Source organism: Panulirus ornatus, chromosome 56 (assembly GCF_036320965.1).
Source record: "Panulirus ornatus isolate Po-2019 chromosome 56, ASM3632096v1, whole genome shotgun sequence".
Classification (NCBI taxonomy): Eukaryota; Metazoa; Arthropoda; class Malacostraca; order Decapoda; family Palinuridae; genus Panulirus; species Panulirus ornatus.
Window position 1 is genome coordinate 3,974,595 of NC_092279.1, and position 23,653 is coordinate 3,998,247.

At 44.2% G+C, this 23,653-nt stretch overlaps 1 protein-coding gene across 4 annotated transcripts in view; it reads left to right on the forward strand.

Moving 5' to 3' along the window:
• Positions 1–23,041, forward strand: part of LOC139765841 (salivary peroxidase/catechol oxidase-like) — a 45,186-nt gene extending 22,145 nt beyond the window's left edge. For 3 of the 4 annotated variants that reach the window (XM_071693674.1, XM_071693675.1, XM_071693672.1), the window contains exons 5-15: positions 2,851–3,030; positions 4,771–4,956; positions 6,443–6,637; positions 9,577–9,704; positions 12,388–12,572; positions 14,403–14,649; positions 15,651–15,784; positions 18,476–18,645; positions 18,770–18,875; positions 19,441–19,527; positions 21,507–23,041. In XM_071693674.1, the coding sequence (XP_071549775.1) occupies positions 2,851–3,030; positions 4,771–4,956; positions 6,443–6,637; positions 9,577–9,704; positions 12,388–12,572; positions 14,403–14,649; positions 15,651–15,784; positions 18,476–18,645; positions 18,770–18,875; positions 19,441–19,527; positions 21,507–21,636 (1,748 nt within the window). In that variant the 3' untranslated portion in view covers positions 21,637–23,041. The remainder of the gene's footprint in view (positions 1–2,850; positions 3,031–4,770; positions 4,957–6,442; positions 6,638–9,576; positions 9,705–12,387; positions 12,573–14,402; positions 14,650–15,650; positions 15,785–18,475; positions 18,646–18,769; positions 18,876–19,440; positions 19,528–21,506) is intronic. The other variant, XM_071693673.1, reaches the window with a different exon arrangement.
• The last annotated feature ends 612 nt before the right edge of the window (positions 23,042–23,653 follow it).

Consider the following 23,653-nt stretch of genomic DNA (forward strand, 5'->3'; position numbering starts at 1 on the left):
GTTTATTAGTGGAGGAAGTCTTTGGCTACATTTAGTCCTGAATATTTTTACTCATGGGTTTGAAGGCTGGTAGTTGATAATGATGGCCAGTTCTGTATATTAGCTTAGCTTTGTGGTAGATTGGGTGGGGTATGGGAGGAGAGTGACCCCAGGCCAGCTGGCTTGATCACAGTGCTCTGTATATGTGCTCTCCGGCCAGCAGGAGAGTGTGTTGTACCCACCTTTCACCTTGTCAGGTGTTGCAGGTCAGTCCCTTTTTTTTTTTTTCTCCCCTCTAGTTGCACCACTTTCTCCACCCCCTCTCTCTCTCTCCTTCTACCGGAAAGGTCACCCCTTCTGATCTGCGACCCTTCGCCTTTCGCCGCAGCGTGAGTGAGGAGCCCTTTGGAGACTTGTGTGTGTGGTGGAACCAGGCAACGCCCTCGGGGAACGCCTGTATTGTCACCTACGCCCTTCTCGCTGGACGGGTCGTGGGGGCCCTGGGCTGTACTACCACCGCAAGGATCTCCCAGGACCTCCACACTCACCCGCTGGGGTACAGGATGCGGGTCGGGTCTTCTCCGTCGGCGTCTGCAGCTTCAAGGTCTTCCCGGGGGAGGGAGGTGGTTGCCACGTTGAAGGACGGGAGGGAGGGCCTCTCTCTCTCTCTTGGTGCGCGTCTCGGTCGTGTGTCGCGTCATCGGAGGATACGCGCCTCTACCTCCCCCGGTCTCCACGGCTCCCTTGCCACGCCTTCTTGCCCCGGTCGAGTGAGCAAATTGCCCGGCCGACCACAAAGTGTGGGTGTGGGTGTGGGGGAGGGAAATTATGGGGACGACACATGAAAAGACATTGTTCAAGTGATGGTCACCCAGCGCCCTGGTGGGGGACCTTGTCAACACGGTGTTGTGAGCAGCAGTTACGTGGGGGAGGGAAGTCGATGATCAGGTGTGTGTGTGTGGGGGTGGGAAAAAGCATATGACAGTATGTGTGGGGGGGTTGCGAGATGTAGTGTTTGTGTGGGGGGAGGTTGGGAGATGTATGTGTGGGGGTTGCGAGATGTAGTATGTGTGTGTGGGGGGTGTTGCGAGATGTAGATGGTGTGTGTGGGGGGTTGCGAGATGTAGTGTGTGTGGGGGGGCTTGGAGATGTATGTGTGGGGGTTGCGAGATGTAGTATGTGTGTGTGGGGGGTTGCTAGATGTTAGTGTGTATGTGTGGGGGAGCAGTTTGCGAGATGAGATGGTGTGTGTGTGTGTGTTCTGCTCTCCTTCTTGCCGTACGACGTGAATCACCCACTACCACCAGCAGTGGAGCCACCCTCCACCACTTGCTTTTACTCCCTACCAGGTGTCTCCTTCAGGCCAGCGCTTGACGTCTCCTACCAGCGCCCCCTTTTTACACCTTTTCCCCCCACCCCAACGCCACCCGGCCTCCTCCAGCAGTCCTGGTCGTCTTGGTGTTAAGACGTGACGAAGCCATTTAGAGGAGGAAAGGCAGACCTGGGGTATAGGATTCTCGACTGGTGGACACTAGGCCTAAAAGCTTATGAGTCTGCTGCCAATTTGCAACCTCCTGCTACCCCCCCAGAAGCAGGGACGGCCCCATCGACTCTCGCCCTCCCTCAGCAGGAGGTCTTGTTACCCCAGCAGGGGGAGGGAGCTTCTAATGCCCTCCTTAGTCGGCCCTCCTGTAGGGACGGTAAGATTTTTCGTGACTACGAGATGAGGAATGGCTGGAACAAGTACAGAGAGTAGCGACAAAATGTAATCTCTTTGCCTCGTAGAGTACGACGTATGGAGATGATGATGTTGGACTCCGTTTCTCATAATAAGCTTAAGCTTGGCTGTGACGTAATGAAAGCTTAAAACATCATGACCGATTCGACGAAGTACATGGCTAAAATGTTTCTGAAATTCAAATAGAAAAATAGTTACAAGGACATGTCTATGGAAAATGGATGCGTTAAACTTTGGAATGAATTATTGTCCGAATTTTCATCATTTGGTATATAGACAAGAACGATTTTATTTGGTTATCTCCTAAATGAACACGAAATACAGTTGTGCTTTCATTAATTCACTCTCTTTTCTCACTAAGTAATACGAGTTGTGGCGCGGAGAGCGATAGTGTAACAACATTCTCTAATGGCAATTTTCCCTAGCTAGTTCTATCCTGTCAGGCTTCATGCAGCGTTACTTCACAACTGCATAGCATTCTAGTTCTTGCTTGGCGGTGGGTGGGAAGAAGAGAGGAGCCACCACCTCCTCCTCCTGCCACGCCCTTCTGCAACCTCACAGCCGACCCCCACGTAGCCTCGCTGCTCCCTCAGGCCCCACCGTCACGCCACCATCAGCTGAGATGACGAGGTTGGGAGCAGCTGAGGCGCCAGATCTGTGCCGTCCTGTTGGGCCCGTAACTGTAGAACGCGACGGGTGTGTGGGGCCCTGTAGAACGCGACGGGGGTGGGGCCCTGTAGAACGCTACGGGTGTGGGGCCCTGTAGAACGCGACAGGTGTGGGCCCTGTAGAACGCGACAGGTGTGGGCCCTGTAGAACGCCACAGGTGTGGGGCCCTGTAGAACGCCACAGGTGTAGAGGCCCTGTAGAACGCCACAGGTGTAGGGGCCCTGTAGAACGCTACAGGTGTAGGGCCCTGTAGAACGCTACAGGTGTGGGGCCCTGTAGAACGCTACAGGTGTGGGGCCCTGTAGAACGCTACAGGTGTGGGGCCCTGTAGAACGCTGCAGGTGTGGGGGCCTGTAGAACGCTACAGGTGTGGGATCCTGTAGAACGCTACAGGTGTGGGGGCCCTGTAGAACGCTACAGGTGTGGGGGGGACTCTTTAGTACATGAGAATGCCTCATCCACAGGTTTGGACGCCATGCGTGGTGAGGGCCGAACGGGTGACAGAGTTCTGCCTTCCCCGCGGGACGTGAGTCGTATGCTTCACGACGGCGAGCAGCGACAACCGCTGCCTTACCTGACCCTCCTGGTGATGCAGTGGGGCCAGTTCCTCGACCACGACCTCGTCCACACGCCCGAGGCTGCAGGTTAGTTCCACAGTGTACTACTCCAGTCGACACCTCGTCTATTTGCAGTATACTCCAGCTCGCTCTGTCCTGTTCGAAGCTGTTTCACCTGTCGACACTTTGACTCGTTTACCATGTAATCTCCCTCGCCTATTTAGAGTATAATCCAGCTCGCTCTGTCCTGTTCGAAGCTGCTTCACCTGTCGACACTTTGACTCGTTTACCATGTAATCTCCCTCGCCTATTTACTGTATACTCCAGCTAGCTCTGTCTTGTTCGAAGCTGCTTCATCTGTCGACACTTTGACTCGTTTACCATGTAATCTCCCTCGCCTAATTACAGTATAATCCAGCTCGCTCTGTCTTGTTCGAAGCTGCTTCATCTGTCGACACCTCGACTCGTTCACCATGTAATCTCCCTCGCCTATTTACTGTATACTCCAGCTAGCTCTGTCCTGTTCGAAGCTCCTTCATCTGTCGACACTTTGACTCGTTTACCATGTAATCTCCCTCGCCTATTTAGAGTATAATCCAGCTCGCTGTCTTGTTCGAAACTGCTTCATCTGTCGACACTTTGACTCGTTTACCATGTAATCTCCCTCGCCTGTTTACAGTATACTCCAGCCCGCTCTGTCTTGTTCGAAACTGCTTCATCTGTCGACACCTCGACTCGTTTACTATGTAATCTCCCTCGCCTATTTACAGTATACTCCAGCCCGCTCTGTCCTGTTCGAAGCTGCTTCATCTGTCGACACCTCGACTCGTTTACCATGTAATCTCCCTCGCCTATTTACAGTATACTCCAGCTCGCTCTGTCCTGTTCGAAGCTGCTTCACCACCTCGAAAGTGCTTCGTTTTCCTAAGAGTCGCGCAAGGATGTGTGTGCGATGGGTAACTTGTCCAGAACAGACCGCGTCGTCTTTGCTGCCAATCTCTTCTTCTTCTTCAGCAGTAGTACCCTGGACTGTGTCATCTTCTTCGTTAGACCAATTTCCTGGGACCTGGCCTCCGGGGTTTCCCACATTTATTGTATATATCGAAGCGAATTTTCTTTTCCGGTCTGCAAGTCTTTGCGAGACATCCGTTCACACTCGGTGTTTTCTGCGGTTTCCGTCCTCTGTACGGAAGGTTGGGGTCGGGTAGAAGAGGCGGGGGGAGGAAGAGGATAATAGATAAGTCAATAGGAACTGAGTAGTGCAGACACACGTAATGGCGGATGTATTGTGAAACCCGTGACATTCTAACACTCTTGTTCTCTGATCTACGTAGTAGATCTTAGTATGGCGGATACACGAACAGGATTAGGGGAGATAAAACACTTGACATCCTTTTAAGTGTTCCTTTAGGGATGTGAGGGAAAGGGGCTGCTGCTCCACGACCTTATCTATCAATTACCCCTCAGGTGATGGTCGACATACTTCTAATAGACGCGGAAAGTTTTCACACGTTTATGCCACTGCAAGAAAGAGGAAGGTGAAGTAGGCGAAGCTTCGAGCCATGGGTGACGAACGGTGGTGGAAAAACTTGTATCATGATACACCCACCGTCTTGGGAGACAGGGCGAGGGAGATGGGGCCACGTAAAAACATCCCTCCCAAGATGTTCCCTCGTTCTCTTAAGGGCGGAATGAATTCGGTAACGCCACGCAATCACCGGCGTATATCGAGTGTGCTAATGTCGAGAGACGCACTGTCGTGGCGTGAAGAAGAGGAAGGAGGAGGAGGCCGCTACTGTTCGTCAATTGTCCTCATTGTTTTTCCAGTGGACGTGGACGGGGAGACGATGCCGCTGGTGTGTTGCAGGGAGGGGGTCCCCTCGCCAGAAGACGACGATTTGACGGGCGACTGCCGGCCCATCGACGTGTCCGCTGACCCCTTGTTCGCCAGCCAGGGCAGGAGCTGCATGAGATTCGTCCGTTCGCTGATAGCCAGTCGGGATTGTCTCCTTGGTAAGACCACAGTACCAGTAGCACCTCTTGCCTCGAACAGGTTAAGGTAAATGTTTACATTTAGGTGGCGAAATATAGGTGATAGATTTGGCTCATCAGATGCCGTCTTTAGCAGTTGAATTACCTGGTTGTAGGGGGAAAACTACCAGCCATAGTTCATCTATGTGGTTCAGAGGGGATGGGGAAAAATGTATTGAATCTCCTCGTAAGATACATAATACAAAGGTGTTCAAACTCCCTATCGATGATGTAATGTTATGTTATGTTTTACTTTTGTTATCGTAACTCTACAACAAGGTCCAATGAGGATCGTAAGTGGGATTGTGTTTGCGACAACTGTTCATGTCGCTCTGAAAGTCTATCCTGGTCTATTAAGTACTTGAACTAAACAGAGTTATTCATTTTGTGAAGACTTTGTGTCTTTGTACCAGTCAGGTGTGAGGTTATGCATGGGTGTGTGAGGTGTATGGGTGTGTGAGGTGGTGTGTGTGAGGTGTATAGTGTGTCAGGTGTGAGGGATGGGAGGGTGGCTGGTGTGTGTGTGTAGGCCACTTGGTCATCTTTCTATTGCTGCTGAGTGTTGCTAGGTAGCCAGCCAGCAGAGATGGCTGGAGGGTAACATTCCCTCCAGGCACCATTAATCATTGGGACTGGCTTCTGTCTTTCTCTTGAGATGGCTTTGAGGAGGTGGTGGAGGGGGGACAGGTGGAGGTGGAGGTTGAGGGGGAACAGGTGGAGGTGGAGAGGGAACAGGAGGAAGAGGAGGTGGAGAGGGAACAGGAGGTGGTGTAGGTGGAGAGGGAACAGGAGGAGGTGTAGGTGGAGAGGGAACAGGAGGAGGAGGAGGTGGAGAGGGAACAGGAGGAGGTGGAGAGGGAACAGGAGGAGGAGGTGGAGAGGGAACAGGAGGAGGAGGTGGAGGGTGAACAGGAGGAGGAGTGGAGGTGAGGAGGTACGAGTTGGAGGCCACTCCTCCGTGGGTCGGGTAGTGGATACAGCAGACGTGTGATGGATTTAGTTCCGCGAACGCTTGAAGATTGTCAGAACCGACTTTACCCTAAAATAAATGAATGACTGCTGATATTTTAGGGATAAAGGGAGATGGTATTATAGCCATGTATAAACTGTTTTATTAACATGGAGAAAAGAGCAATATGGAGAAAAGAACAATATATTTGGGGATTATCAGAATAAAAAGAGGGAGTACCATAAGACGTGGGGAATTTAGCAAAAACCTAATCCACGAGGAATATTTTGCTCCCGTTAATTTCTAATAGTACGAATGACGTAAAATATTTGTTTTAGTCATATTTCTACGTAAAGTTAATTGCGAAGATGAGTCTCCAGTTTGTACATAGACGAACGCTAGCAGTAGGGTTAAATGTACTACCCTAACTCACCCCCAAACAAACATTGGGTACCGAGAAATGGTCGTGTAATTCATTCTCCGGAGACTTCCACTTTCTCTTTCCCTTCTTGTACGCAGGTCCTCGTGAGCAGCTGAACCAGGTCACAGCCTACATCGATGGGTCGATGGTGTACGGGTCGACGCCAGAGGTGGCTAGGATGCTGCGCACGATGGTTGGCGGCAAACTGAACAAGACAGCCATGGGCCCTGGTGAGCGACACTTTCTGCCGCTCGAAGAGTGTGAACACTCCGAAGGGTTTTGCTTCAAGGCGGGTAGGTATAAAGTCTTTTACAAAACTTAAGATGGTTCATAACATTGCACTTGACCTCTACAACGTACACATCTGTCTTTAATATCTTTCGACTATAATTTAAAACGTGTATTTTTCGGTTTTCTTTTACGTATCTCCAAAATGTGGAAGTGTGGAATTTTAGGAGGTAGACGCCAACCTTACTGATCTCTTTGAGCGTTGAAGTGGTACACAGAGCCATCTTAACACCCTCTGTGTTAATATTAGTATTTTTCTCATTAGAATCGTACTGAAAAAAATAGAAATGACACTTAAAAACACATTTTTTTCCCCCCATTTGGATCCTGCGATGCGACAGGGCACTGCTGCACCTAGCGGCAGAAGTGGGTACTAGCCGACATGGCGGACGTGAGAACCCAGACATACCAAATTCTACCACAATAAATTGAGCAAAATAATCACGCAGACAGAACCCAGCATCTTTTAATATCTACCCGATCAAGGAAGAAGACATATTATACTTTAAAAGTTCGATCATTTTGTTGTAAACGTCGTAAAACTGGAAGAAAAACGAAGATTATAAATGGATGACCGATTTCGCATCGAAGGAGATGTATTCTGTCGTAAAACCTTTCGATGATCATCTCCAGCGATCGCTATGCAACGGGAGCTCGCTGTAAGATAGATAAGGTGTGACGGGAGCTCGCTGCAAGATAGATAAGGTGTGACGGGACCTCGCTGCAAGATAGATAAGGTGTGACGGAACCCCGCTGCAAGATAGATAAGGTGTGACGGGAGCTCTCTGCAAGATAGATAAGGTGTGACGGGAGCTCTCTGCAAGATAGATAAGGTGTGACGGGAGCTCGCTGCAAGATAGATAAGGTGTGACGGGAGCTCGCTGCAAGATAGATAAGGTGTGACGGAACCCCGCTGCAAGATAGATAAGGTGTGACGGGAGCTCTCTGCAAGATAGATAAGGTGTGACGGAACCCCGCTGCAAGATAGATAAGGTGTGACGGGAGCTCGCTGCAAGATAGATAAGGTGTGACGGAACCCCGCTGCAAGATAGATAAGGTGTGACGGGAGCTCGCTGCAAGATAGATAAGGTGTGACGGGAGCTCGCTGCAAGATAGATAAGGTGTGACGGGACCTCGCTGCAAGATAGATAAGGTGTGACGGAACCCCGCTGCAAGATAGATAAGGTGTGACGGGAGCTCGCTGCAAGATAGATAAGGTGTGACGGGGGCTCGCTGCAAGATAGATAAGGTGTGACGGGAGCTCGCTGCAAGATAGATGAGGTGTGACGGGAGCTCTCTGCAAGATAGATAAGGTGTGACGGGAGCTCGCTGCAAGATAGATAAGGTGTGACGGGAGCTCGCTGCAAGATAGATAAGGTGTGACGGAAACCCGCTGCAAGATAGATAAGGTGTGACGGGAGCACAATGCAAGATAGATAAGGTGTGACGGGAGCTTGCTGCAAGATAGATAAGGTGTGACGGGACCCCGCTGCAAGATGAGGGGCTTCCCGTAACACAAGAGGTGTTAACTGGAGAGGTCTGCCATGGTCATGTGACGCATCGCCTAACTGCAGAATTGCCTCGCCTCGTTTGTCACCTTAATAATGGCTGGCAAATAGCTGATTGGCCCAGAGTGTTGTGATGGATCCCCTTCCTCTGCCATTGTGGCCCCTTTTCCCTTTTCCTTTAACGGTGAAAGCGGGGTGGGATTCGAACTGAAGGTCTTGAACAATATGATCGCCTTGCTAGCTGGTGTGAAGATGACATGTTCTTCATTTTCGTATGTTATTTACGAAGAAATTTCGATTCGGACTTTATTTCTCTAATGACACTCGGAGACAAATTACATTTATAAAAAAGGTAATTCAAACTTTATTTCTCTAATTACAGAGACAAATTACATTTATAAAAAAGGTAATTCAAACTTTATTTCTCTAATTACACTCAGAGACAAATTACATTTATAAAAAAGGTAATTCAAACTTTATTTCTCTAATTACACTCAGAGACAAATTACATTTAAAAAAAGGCAATTCAAACTTTATTTCTCTAATTACACTCAGAGACAAATTACATTTATAAAAAAGGTAATTCAAACTTTATTTCTCTAATTACACTCGGAGACAAATTACATTTATAAAAAAGGTAATTCAAACTTTATTTCTCTAATTACACTCAGAGACAAATTACATTTAAAAAAAGGTAATTTGTCCCCCTTTGCTACGGGCCTGGTCGAAGGTAATTTCTCTACATTAGTCCACCTACATCGACCATGAAGCCTAACTCGTAAAAAGTCTGAGGCGACACTAAATGGCCTTACAAGCCATTTTTTTTATTATTAATTGTTTAGTTACAACTGAGCTAACAGACCAGACTTGGGAATATGAATTTATATATTGTATTCTTCGTATTGCAATACTTTTTTTCCTACCAGTTCCTTCCTTTTTATTTAGATAAACATTTTTTCTTTTGCATTGGATGAAAGATAAAGGAATTATACATCAAGATATATTATAGTCATCCAAATATATAATATAATAGTCATCCCAACCCGTTTTCTGTCAGTCATCTGCAAGGATGGGAAACATTTTAGGATAAACTCGTCTAAAATTATCTTCAGCTGAAGTTATGATGGAGCACTTGGGACCGACCATTTTCCCTCCTCTTTTTACCCCAAAATGTCTTTTTCCTTTGCACAACCGACACGTTTCAAGGTAGGCCCATACATAGACCTAAGGTATTATGGAGAGACTGTAAGAAATTATAGTCCTCCGTGGTATATAACTTAGCGTTTTTAACTCATTCACGGGCCTCCAGGGGTCATTCGCTTCTGTTCGAATCCTGGTGTCGTCAGTCGGTACACAGTCTTGCCTGCTGTTCATCCGCCCTTAGGGGTTGGTCGAACGCCTTCTCTTGCTAATATGTCCTCGAATGTGTCTTACAGGTGACGAACGAGTGAACGAGCAGCCTGCGCTGGCCTCCATGCACACTCTGTGGCTCAGAGTGCACGATAGCATTGTCATACAGCTGGCGGGGCACAACCCACAGTGGGACGACGAAACACTCTACCAGGTAATATTGGGGCGACTCTACCAGGTAATACTGGCACGACTCTACCAGGTAATACTGGCATGACTCTACCAGGTAATACTGGCACGACTCTACCAGGTAATACTGGCACGACTCTACCAGGTAATACTGGCACGACTCTACCAGGTAATACTGGGGCGACTCAACCAGGTAATACTGGCATGACTCTACCAGGTAATACTGGCACGACTCTACCAGTTAATACTGGCACGACTCTACCAGTTAATACTGGCACGACTCTACCAGGTAATACTGGCACGACTCTACCAGGTAATACTGGCACGACTCTACCAGGTAATACTGGCACGACTCTACCAGGTAATACTGGCACGACTCTACCAGGTAATACTGGCACGACTCTACCAGGTAATACTGGCACGACTCTACCAGGTAATACTGGCACGACTCTACCAGGTAATACTGGCACGACTCTACCAGGTAATACTGGCACGACTCTACCAGGTAATACTGGCACGACTCTACCAGGTAATACTGGCACGACTCTACCAGGTAATACTGGCACGACTCTACCAGGTAATACTGGCACGACTCTACCAGGTAATACTGGCACGACTCTACCAGGTAATACTGGCACGACTCTACCAGGTAATACTGGCACGACTCTACCAGGTAATACTGGCACGACTCTACCAGGTAATACTGGCACGACTCTACCAGGTAATACTGGCACGACTCTACCAGGTAATACTGGCACGACTCTACCAGGTAATACTGGCACGACTCTACCAGGTAATACTGGCACGACTCTACCAGGTAATACTGCACTGCACGGACTCTACCAGGTAATACTGGCACGACTCTACCAGGTAATACTGGCACGACTCTACCAGGTAATACTGGCATGACTCTACCAGGTAATACTGGCATGACTCTACCAGGTAATACTGGCATGACTCTACCAGGTAATACTGGCATGACTCTACCAGGTAATACTGGCACGACTCTACCAGGTAATACTGGCACGACTCTACCAGGTAATACTGGCACGACTCTACCAGGTAATACTGGCACGACTCTACCAGGTAATACTGGCACGACTCTACCAGGTAATACTGGCACGACTCTACCAGGTAATACTGGCACGACTCTACCAGGTAATACTGGCACGACTCTACCAGGTAATACTGGCACGACTCTACCAGGTAATACTGGCACGACTCTACCAGGTAATACTGGCACGACTCTACCAGGTAATACTGGCACGACTCTACCAGGTAATACTGGCACGACTCTACCAGGTAATACTGGCACGACTCTACCAGGTAATACTGGCACGACTCTACCAGGTAATACTGGCACGACTCTACCAGGTAATACTGGCACGACTCTACCAGGTAATACTGGCACGACTCTACCAGGTAATACTGGCACGACTCTACCAGGTAATACTGGCACGACTCTACCAGGTAATACTGGCACGACTCTACCAGGTAATACTGGCACGACTCTACCAGGTAATGCAGCCACTGGCACGACTCTACCAGGTAATGTAGTCACTGGCACGACTCTACCAGGTAATACAGCCTCTGGCACGACTCTACCAGGTAATACAGTCACTGGCGCGACTCTACCAGGTAATGCAGTCACTGGCGCGACTCTACCAGGTAATGGCGCGTCTCTGCTGGTAAGGATACTTCCTGTGGACGAGGTGAGTTAAGGTCGATTGTATGGGATGTGTACATCATTGTACCTCCCTTCCCCCGACCAGTGGTTGTACAGATGTACACACAGATAGTACGTTTGCCCATTTTGACAAAGGTTGACATGGTTTCTTTGCCTCGAAATGGCCATTCCCAACCTGTGTGTCTGTTTCTTGACGGGCATATGTAAGGTCTCTCTCTCTCTCTCTCTCTCTCTCTCTCTCTCTCTCTCTCTCTCTCTCTCTCTCTCTCTCTCTCTCTCTTTCTCTCTCTCTCTTTGGTACATAGACAGGCGCAGTGGCCAAACTTTAGAAGCCCACTGAAGTTTAGGGAAGGGAGAGGGGGCCTTGTGTACAATGCGGGCCGTTAGCTTAATATGTGTTTGGATGGTTTATTAAGGGATTATTTAATTGAAAATATATGCAGTGATGTATATATATATATATATATATATATATATATATATATATTGGTTGTATGTTTTGGACAATGACATGTTTACCAAATGGCGTCCTAGCTTCGTCTCTTCGATGTATATCAACTGACTGTTATATTTCTCTCTTGTGTCTCCCCTGATGATGTGATTATTACACGAAAGTGCACTTGGGAACTTTTCGTGTTTCATTTTCCCCGTGGACTCATAGGAATATATATATATATATATATATAGTGTAGGTCTTTTGACATGCTGGTATTTTCTTGCTCGGGTGGGGGAATGTTTTTGAATAATTTTTTTGGGGCAAGACTTTGAAACTCTTAAATTGTTTGGATCAGCACACACGTTCTTGAATGTCTAACGTATTGTCATGTTTACCAGCTATTGAATTGGTAGTTCTTGAGTACTGTGCTATCCATGCAAGGCCAGGCCATATCCTTCTTCCAGACCCGGAAATTTAGGTCGAAAATAAACGTCTCCTCCCTTCCTGTAGGATGTGAATCTCCCTCCTTCTTCAGTAGCCACAGATAAACCACTCGTTCGTTCTTCCTCTCTCTCTCTCCTGCAGGAGACGCGGCGTATCGTCGGCGCCCTCATCCAGCAGATAACATACCAGGAGTTCTTGCCAGTCGTCCTGGGCAACGAGAGGATGGTGGAGTACGACCTCTTCCCGGAAACGAGTGGCTTGGTCGACACTTACGACCCGTCCATTGACGCGTCCATCGCCAACGCGTTTGGCACCGCCGCCTACAGGTGCGGTATGATAACCTCCGCCTCCTCCTCCAGGCGTCTCGTCTGCCATGCGGGTTCACTATGGTCTATAGACGAATTAAAACAAGGCTTTACTCGTTAATATATATATATATATATATATATATATATATATATATATATATATATATATATATATATATATATCCCTGGGGATAGGGGAGAAAGAATACTTCCCACGTATTCCCTGCGTGTCGTAGAAGGCGACTAAAAGGGGGAGGGAGCGGGAGGCTGGAAATCCTCCCCTCTCATTATTTTTTTTTTTTAATTTTCCAAAAGAAGGAACAGAGAAGGGGGCCAGGTGAGGATATTCCCTCAAAGGCCCAGTCCACTGTTCTTAACGCTACCTCGCTAACGCGGGAAATGGCGAATAGTTTGAAAGAAAAGATATATATATATATATATATATATATATATATATATATATATATATATATAGTGCAGGTAGTGTGGCTTGTAGGTACTGTATTGCTCCATGAACAGCAACATGGAATTTTTTTTCTATTTAAACATTGTTTTTTCTCAAAGTATGTTCCAAAGTCGCTCAAAAACTTGTTCATTTCATTGTTCTCTGGTTGATGTTATTTCGCCTCCCTTTGATTTTTCCATTTACCTTCGCCTCTGTGATATTTGGTAGATTAAATACGAGACAATATTCAGTTTTCATTGAATATTAGAGTTGGTGAATGGGAATAATCTCGAATATTTGACTATAGGCCGGTTTTTTCTCTCGCGAATTATGAAATGTGAATATATAGGCATTATAGTTCAGCATAGCGTTAGAAAAACTACATTAACTGTTAGAATAGAGGAATTAGGTTAAGTATAGCGTTAGAAAAACTAACTGTTAGAACAGAGGAAGTACGGTTAAGTATAGCGTTAGAAAAACTACATTAACTGTTAGAGGAATTAGGTTAAGCATGGCGTTAAAAAGCTACATTAACTGTTAGAACAGATGAAGTACGGTTAAGTATAGCGTTAGAAAAACTACATTAACTGTTAGAGGAATTAGGTTAGGTATGGCATTAGAAAAACTAACTGTTAGAACAGATGAATTACGGTTAAGTATAGCGTTAGAAAAACTACATTAACTGTTAGAACAGATGAAGTACGGTTAAGCATAGCGTTAGAAAAACTACATTAACTGTTAGAACAGATGAAGTACGGTTAAGTATAGCGTTAGAAAAACTACATTAACTGTTAGAGGAATTAGGTTAGGTATGGCATTAGAAAAACTAACTGTTAGAACAGATGAATTACGGTTAAGTATAGCGTTAGAAAAACTACATTAACTGTTAGAACAGATGAAGTACGGTTAAGCATAGCGTTAGAAAAACTACATTAACTGTTAGAACAGATGAAGTACGGTTAAGTATAGCGTTAGAAAAACTACATTAACTGTTAGAGGAATTAGGTTAGGTATGGCATTAGAAAAACTAACTGTTAGAACATGAATTACGGTTAAGTATAGCGTTAGAAAAACTACATTAACTGTTAGAACAGATGAAGTACGGTTAAGCATAGCGTTAGAAAAACTACATTAACTGTTAGAACAGAGGGATTAGGTTAAGTATAGCGTTAGAAAAACTACATTAACTGTTAGAGGAATTAGGTTAAGCATGGCGTTAAAAAGCGACATTAACTGTTAGAACAGATGAATTACGGTAAAGTATAGCGTTAGAAAAACTAACTGTTAGAGGAATTACGGTTAAGCATGGCGTTAAAAAGCCACATTAACTTTGAACAGAGGCAAGTGTGCTTAACCATGAGGCTAGAAAACATGTTTCTTGTCTAACACACCCTAACACACAGGTTCGGCCACACGCTGGTGAACGACTTTTTAAAGGGCTCCGGCGGGAAAAGCGTCCCCCTCTCTGGTAACTTCATGAACCCGCGGGTGTTGGGCGAGGCTGGCTCGAGCCCTTCGGATCTGCTACATGGCTTGGCCAACTCCCTCTCCCAGGCTGTGGACGCCTACTTGGTGCCTACCCTTACTAACAAGCTGTTCGCTCGTAGAGACGAGCCAGTGGGGCTCGACCTAATGTCTCTAAATATACAGGTAGGAATTAGTCCTTGTGAACACAGCCTCGGCTGCTGCCACGCCCTGTACACATATATAGGCTGCCACCCCCTGTACCCATCGTATATATAGGCTGCCACGATGCCCTGTATCCATCGTATATATAGGCTGCCACGCCCTGTACCCATCGTATATATAGGCTGCCACGCCCTATACCCATTGTATATATAGGCTGCCACGATGCCCTGTATCCATCGTATATATAGGCTGCCACGCCCTATACCCATCATATATATAGGCTGCCACGCCCTGTACCCATCATATATATAGGCTGCCACGCCCTGTACCCATCATATATATAGGCTGCCACGCCCTGTACCCATTGTATATATATAGGCTGCCACGCCCTGTACCCATTGTATATATATAGGCTGCCACGCCCTGTACCCATTGTATATATATAGGCTGCCACGCCCTGTACCCATTGTATATATATAGGCTGCCACGCCCTGTACCCATCGTATATATAGGCTGCCGCGCCCTGTACCCATCATACATAGGCTCCCCTCCCTTTTTTTTTTTTTTTTACTTTCAAAATAAAGGAACAGAGAAGGGGTCCAAGTGAAGATATACCCTCTAAGGCTCAGTCCTCTGTTCTTAACACTACCTCGCAAATATGCGGGAAATGCCAAATGTGTGAAAAAAAAGAAATATTTTTTGGACAATCACATATTTACCAAATGGCGTCCTAGCTTCGTGTCTTCGATGTATATCAACTGTTATATTTCTCTCTTATGTCTCCCCTGATGATGTGATTATTACACGAAAGTGCACTTGGGAACTTTTCGTGTTTCATTTTCCCCGTGGACTCGTAGGAATATCTTGATCACGCGCAAAATTGTGATCCTTTCCAATATATATATATATATATATATATATATATATATATATATATATATATATATATATATATATAAAACGAGAGAATTCTAGTATTTCACAGTCGACCATAACCAGTTCTGTTTTCGTTTTGTTGTCAGAGAGGTCGAGACCACGGATTACCATCGTATACAGTGTGGCGGAGGGCGTGTGGACTGCCCACCCTCTCCTCCTTCTCCCAGCTGGCCTCTGTCATGACCCCAAGTGTGGCTCAGATCTTCAGTAGGGTCTACAGGTTAGTTCTCCCCCACAGTTTATATATATATATATTTTGCTCTGTCGCTGTCTCCCGCGTTAGCGCGGTAGCGCAAGGAAACAGACGAAAGAAATGGCCCAACCCACCCCCATACACATGTATATACATACACGTCCACACATGCAAATATACATACCTATACATCTCAATGTATACATATATATATACACAGATATATACATATATACACATGTACATAATTCATACTGTCTGTCTTTATTCATTCCCGTCGCCACCCCGCCACACATGGAATAACATATATATACATACAGGTGAATTCATATCTTTAAAAGCTGTATGTGTCATGTAAAAGTAACTGTTGTCTTCTGCCTGTTTGAGATGTTCAAAGCAGCTTCATGTAATAATAACCTAGTTTGTACCTTGTGTGCGAAGTCGTCTTGCTTTTGAACTTACCCTAACTCATAATTTGGTGTTGTGTTTGGATGGCTTGGTAGAAAACAGTGTGGCTCCTAACCTTGTTCAGCTGGGTTCTTAGTCCATGGCGTGAGGCAATACGTTATCGCCTATTAGCTAATTTGATTCATATTTTTCGTATTGCTTAACTCCAAAAAGTTTTGCCAAAATAACTTTGATTTTGAGCAAACCTTGCGTGCCAAAGTGATGTTCACTTTAATAGGAACAGCTTCGTTCAGCTTAAACGGACCATCCTAGTCGTAACAAAGGGAACGGAACAGCTTAGTTTGGCTTAAACGGATCAGTCTATTCGTAACAAAGGGAATGGAACAGGTTAGTTCGTCTTAAACGGACCAGCCTAGGATAATATATATCCTTTGCATCCAACGAACCTCTTAATGAAGCTTCGCTTATATCGCTAGGAGGTCTATGGACTCGAGGTAGAGAACCATCCAAGTCAAAATGGTGAGGTATGATGCCTCGTATATACACACACCCACGTCTTTCTCGCCCTTAAACCTAAGTCTCTTAGGAGGCACGCTTGGCAAGCACTGTATCAGACTCGAACCGCTGATAGCCTTATAATTTTGCCATGATAGCATTACGATTGAAATCCATCGTTAATTAACGTTTACTCCAGGCGTTTAAGTAGTTTACCAGGTTAATGAAAGTCATATTAAAAGCTTGGCGCGCTTCGTTGATGAAGTGTGTTGCTGGGAAGCTCTTCCATTTAGTCATGGTTATCACCGAGATCAGGGTTCAGGGGTGGTCCTGCTGGGGTTAGTTGAGTCGTTTGGGCTTTAGGCTTATCAACTACCTGGGGTCATTAAGTCCATGTGGGTCAAACTACCATCCACCAATAGAATAATCTTGTAGCGCTCGAGTTTTGTGTTGAGGCTACGCTACAGCGCGCGCTATACGCGTTGTTCAAGTTTTGATCATGTAGATTTAATTAGATTTAATTAATGGTTTTATTTTTGAACACCACTCGCGTAGAATAGCACTATTAGATTTTTTTATATAAAATTTTTAAGTTTTTGATTGTATTTTCTTTTTTTTTCTTTAGTTTTTTAGCATGTAACTCTCGTTCGAAATTCCTTTTCGAGATTCTCTGATGTACAGTGACGCTAGTGAGACAGATTTCAAAAGAATCTACCATTCCACTTATTGGTTCGACCTTAAAGTAAACCATTTCTTCTCTTGGTGATATATACAAAGCAAGAATTCGTGCTTTTGATATATTTAATCTATGGATGTGGAGTGGATTTATTCATATGTTTGAGCATTTCTAAAAGGACTTAGAGTTTAATTAAGGGGAAAGAAAAGATGAATTTAGTGGCAGAAGGGAGATGAGGAAGGATGTGTGGGTAGGAGTTAAGTCATGGAAGACTGTACCTCTCCTCATCTTCAGTATGGCCCATGGCCATAACTAACCTGTTAAAAATTAACATTTAGCCACAGGGACATTATTACGAGGGCTTAGGGGAATATATATATACCCCGTCCCCCAAGGTTCCTCCTAAATAATAATTATCGCCATGGGAGCTCTTGCCTATAGCCTATATACATTTTTTTTATCTGCCAGAGAGAGAGAAGTGGGTAGCTGTATGAGTCTGGACCCAGAGCAGTGTACTTCGATACACTGTCTACGTTGCCACAGTGGGCAGCGCCACACACCCTGTTGTGTGCCTGCAGTCCAAGCTGGACTCTTTCGTAATTAATGTAATAATAATAATAATTTCTAGACATGTGAATAAAGATGAGGGAAAGAATAGATGAAATATCGAACTCCGGAGAGTTAACATTAAGCACTTAACAATTGCGTATGAAGACTTTTCTTTTTGCACTGCGTAATATTGATGCTGTGCAATGTGGATAAAGGGGTTCCAAAGATGGAGTATACTATTTAGAAAACTTATTGATCTCTAAGACCACCACGCTATTCTTTGGCTATCCTTAAATCTGTCTCGGAAACTTTGAATCTTTTTTAGGCTCCGAGGCCACTTATAATTTTTTAGGGGTAGGGCTAAAGTAGCCGGACTTGAACCATAATGACTCCATTACCCCTCTCCCAAATGCACGGCCCTTCCATTGCTAGATATACCTTCCTCCCTATAGGGTTCCCTTTCTGTGAATGTTCATGTCAGTGTCTGTGTGTGTGTGGAAGTCTGGAGCAAGAGAACTTCGCCCAGTTGTTGTGTGCGCACTGAAGGAGTTCTAAGTTCGTGTTGATTCGTTTTATTTCTTCTTCTTCAGGAATGTGGACGACATCGACCTGTTCCCGGCTGGTCTGGCGGAACATGCTACCTCGGACGCCCTCCTGGGACCCACCTTCTCCTGTATCCTGGCGCAGCAGTTCTCCAGCCTGAAGAAGGGAGACAGGTTCTGGTTCGAGAATCGTAGCCAACCCAAGCCATTCAGTCAAGGTGCGCACGTAAACACTTTATAACCACACTTTTATAAGACCTTTACAAGGACATTTTAAGAGAGATTTTCAACCATTTATGATAACGGAACTCTAAAGAATAATGGCTTCTTTCTCACTGATAGATCAACTTGCGAGCATCCGGAGTTTGAGTCTGGCTTCGTTGATGTGTGAGCATATGAACCTGAGGCAGCTGCAACCCCATCCATTCCTCACCCCAGATGTTCCCGGGTTAGTAGTGTTGGGAGCCTCGTCTTCGTGTGTGTGTGTGTGTGTAGTAATTATTCGTGCAGCTACGCGCTGTGTATTGGCTGTTGATGTAGTGAATACGATGGTTTGTATAGCTGGTCTTGTAGCAGTTCCGAAATGGCGTCTATTCTGTATATAGTTCAGTGGCAGTTATTTTTTTTTCTCTCTACTCGATGAAATAGTGGGTAAGACATCCTTTGTACCAGAGGGATATTATGTCTGTAAATATCTGTAATCCAGAATATTATATTGTTTGTTTGATTTTAACTTGATGAACATAATGATAGACCATGTTGGATAACTTTAGAATAATCTGGGATTTGCAGAGGTGTATATTGACACGACTTCAAGCTAAGAAACTTCATATGAAAAATACTAGGCATTAGTTTCCAATACCATATAGAATTAATTATAGATTTATTATTGAAATTAAGATGTTTACTCTTCTCTGGCTTGGTTTTCTTGCCCTTTTTTATTTACACATTCTTTCACCCACAGCCTCTTGCATTATGTGATCAATTTAATCTATATATTAATCTCCTTGCAGGAACCATCCACAGCCTTGTTCCACCTACCCTAAACTCAGAACTAGGCTATGGCGTGAAGAAGTGGTAGTTCCCGTTCCGCCACCCGAGTAAGTATTTCTTCCCTCTGTTCCAATTGGGTAGTTCTCGCTCGTTAGATATGTGCCTCGGAACTTTTCAAATTAAAACTTTTTACGCTGCACGTAGTTTAAACTGCTCTCGTACGCATCTCTCAAAGTCTGGATAGATGTTTTAAGAAAAGGTTTAATCTCTCTTAACATAGTCTGGATAGATGTTTTAAGAAAAGGTTTAATCTCTCTTAACGTTAAGTCTGGATAGATGTTTTAAGAAAAGGTTTAATCTCTCTTAACGTAAAGTCTGGATAGATGTTTTAAGAAAAGGTTTAATCTCTCTTAACATAGTCTGGATAGATGTTTTAAGAAAAGGTTTAATCTCTCTTAACGTAAAGTCTGGATAGATGTTTTAAGAAAAGGTTTAATCTCTTAACGTAAAGTCTGGATAGATGTTTTAAGAAAAGGTTTAATCTCTCTCAACGTAAAGTCTGGATAGATGTTTTAAGAAAAGGTTTAATCTCTCTTAACGTAAAGTCTGGATAGATGTTTTAAGAAAAGGTTTAATCTCTCTTAACGTAAGGTCTGGATAGATGTTTTAAGAAAAGGTTTAATCTCTTAACGTAAGGTCTGGATAGATGTTTTAAGAAAAGGTTTAATCTCTTAACGTAAGGTCTGGATAGATGTTTTAAGAAAAGGTTTAATCTCTTAACGTAAGGTCTGGATAGATGTTTTAAGAAAAGGTTTAATCTCTCTTAACGTAAGGTCTGGATAGATGTTTTAAGAAAAGGTTTAATCTCTCTTAACGTAAAGTCTGGATAGATGTTTTAAGAAAAGGTTTAATCTCTCTTAACGTTAAGTCTGGATAGATGTTTTAAGAAAAGGTTTAATCTCTTAACGTAAGGTCTGGATAGATGTTTTAAGAAAAGGTTTAATCTCTTAACGTAAAGTCTGGATAGATGTTTTAAGAAAAGGTTTAATCTCTTAACGTAAAGTCTGGATAGATGTTTTAAGAAAAGGTTTAATCTCTCTTAACGTAAGGTCTGGATAGATGTTTTAAGAAAAGGTTTAATCTCTCGTAACGTAAATTAATTTGATATATTCGTGTTCCTGAAGCTATGTCAATTCTCAAAACTTCGAAAGTATTACATGGAATATGAAACTTTTTTCAATAAGTAACTGTCAAAGTTCGAAGGTTTAAAGTATAGTAAAAAAGTCCTTTATGATAATAGTATGAGCTAGGAGTTATTGCACACTTTTCTCGTATTCATCGTACAATTTTCTTGTAGCAGAAATGATCATTTTCAGTTTGAAGTTATTTAGTTGTTTAACAAGGCGCACTTGATCCATATGGTTTTCTATATGGCATAGGGTAACAGCAGTTTGGAACAGAAATTTGGGAGGCTACAGTGTTTTTGTAATTCCACCATTTAGAGGTAAAATTTCACAAGGGCCCATTGATGTGCGCAAAGGAATTGATATCATGACAATAAACCCACAAGCAGTATTTGTTCACATTGCTATGCCATAAATGGTCTAAATAGGCCTATTTTTTTTTCTTAAGGCAAATATGGCTCTTTTTATATATATCTTGAGTACTGGGGGGAGATGGAAGTGCCTATTAGGCGAATTGGGCCCTACCACTGATTCCTTGAGAGACTATTAGTTACGCTAGTTCCCTGATAACGTAAATTTACGCATTTGCGTATTTTACGCATCCCATCCCAAAGTGAGTATATTACAGTTAGCGGATGGTCGGGAACCCAGTTTATTGGATGGTTTTGATAAAGGAGATAAATGACTTACGCATTCATGTTCAGGCGAAGGTGAGAGTCAGTCTGGAACCCTGTGTGTTTAGTTTTAATAAGGAGATTAAAAAGATATACGCATTGTTCAGCGAAGGTGAGAGTGAAGTTCAATATCGAAGCGATGCCGTGCCATAGGCAGGAAGTTCAAAAAGTGGGTTTATGATATGGATATATGTGACTAACCAACCCCGCCCCCTTTATCCTCTCCAGCAGTCTGCCTTGCCATGGCGTGGGTGTGTGGCGAAGTCTACCAGGGATAGATTACTGGTGTACGCTAAACTGTCTCCGCCACACTCCCTTCTGCCCCTCGACGCACTGCTACTGCTCCGCCAGCTTTTGATCTTCGATCTCCCTCCTTCCCTCCCTCCAAGAAACGTCTTCGAACTCGCGAGTTTTTGATCTTCGATCTCCCTCACTCAAGAAACGTCTTCGAACTCGCGAGTTTTTGATCTTCGATCTCCCTCACTCAAGTCACGTCTTCGAACTCGCGAGTTTTTGATCTTCGATCTCCCTCCCTCCACCACAAGAAACGTCTTCGAACTCGCGAGTTTTTAATCTTCGATCTCCCTCCCTCAACGTCTTCGAACTCGCGAGTTTTTGATCTTCGATCTCCCTCCCTCCACCACAAGAAACGTCTTCGAACTCGCAAGTTTTTGATCTTCGATCTCCCTCCCTCCCTCAACGTCTTCGAACTCGCGAATTTTTTAAAACGTAGTTGTACAGTCTATGGATCTCGCTTTTGGGTCCCCTGAGGGGGTATGATACGATGTCGAAGTGAGCTTTGAAAGAGAACACACATATAAAAAATGGAAGGTTTTTTGAACTTGTTTTATGAGGGGGGAATTCGTGTCGCACTACCGCTATGATAAGAAAATAATTTGTCACTGGAAGAATGGTGTTTGTGTGGAATCGTGTATTGGTAGTTTCCACAAATGAATGGTTTAACCCAAAGATGTACTGTTTGATGTAGGTGTACTGTTTGATGTAGGTTAACGGTGTAGTGTTTCTCGAGTGCTATATATATATACATATGTATATTTTTTTTGTTTGTGTGTGCCAATATTTGTATATTTGCAAATGTTTGTAGGACTGTGTGTGTGTGTACAGCAAAGTGATTTGGTAGGTCGAACCATTGTGATTGCATGGTGTGAGCTTACGCTATTTGTGATGATTACATGGTGTGAGCTAACGCTATTTGTGATGATTACATGGTGTGAGCTTACGCTATTTGTGATGATTACATGGTGTGAGCTTACGCTATTTGTGATGATTACATTCTGTAAACATAAAGTCGCGTGGTGTATTGGGCCACATATGGTAAGTAAGGTGCTACATTATTTTTTCCCCTAGAGCCATTTGGTTGTTATTATAATGATGCCAAAGTCTTTCGTATTGTAGATCAGTGTGTGATAGTGTGTCTAAGTTTCAAGATTGTCTTGATCTACGAAGAAAGAAGAAAAGAAAACATATGTTACAAGTGTTCATACGTTTTTTCCCAGATGTTCTGCACGAACTTGATTGGGCAATGTTCCTAACTATATGTGTCTAGTTCACACGTTATTTTAATGGCCGGATTTTCTGGTAATTTGTGGACACTTGTATGGAATATAGACGAGGCTTGTCGACTCTTGTATGGTGTGTGGTCATGGGTTGGTGCCCATTGGATTGGACCGTTCTTACTTGCATGGCTCGAGATCATTGTACATTGTAGATTTATTTATCGTACCATAATCCCCTTTATAAAATGGATCGTTTTATTTTTAACCTCATTGCATGTGCTGTACCTCACAGCCTTGAAGTAGATGTAGCATCCATAAGACATTTTTTCACCTCGTCATATATGTAGGATACAGAACATGCATGCATATTATACATGTAGAACATGCATACATGTTATACATGTATATATTGAATAGATAACCCTGAAACCCTCTATCATACAAAGTACATTCAGAGCGAAGTGCAGACACGTATTTGACAGGTGGGTCTGCTCAAAACCTACCATAGTTTCGGTGACATAAGAATAAATGAATAGGTTTTCCACCCATGTTTATTGGTTATTTACTTCTTTTTCCATGACAAAAAGTGTTTTCCTGTATCGCTGGGCATTGATATGCTACGAGGACAGTAGTTGAAAAGGAAACTGGATGAGAAACTTAATGGGAATATGAATCTAAGAAATCCCTTGAGAATGTGTGCAGAGATTTTACATCGTAAATCATTCACCTGGAAAAAAAAGGAATATAAGGTATTTGATAGGAAAAGGGTAAGAGTACCTGGAGGATAAGATGGTAATGGACATAGGCAGCACCACCAGGGATGGTTATGCAACACCCTGATAATGACCTAAGGTGGCG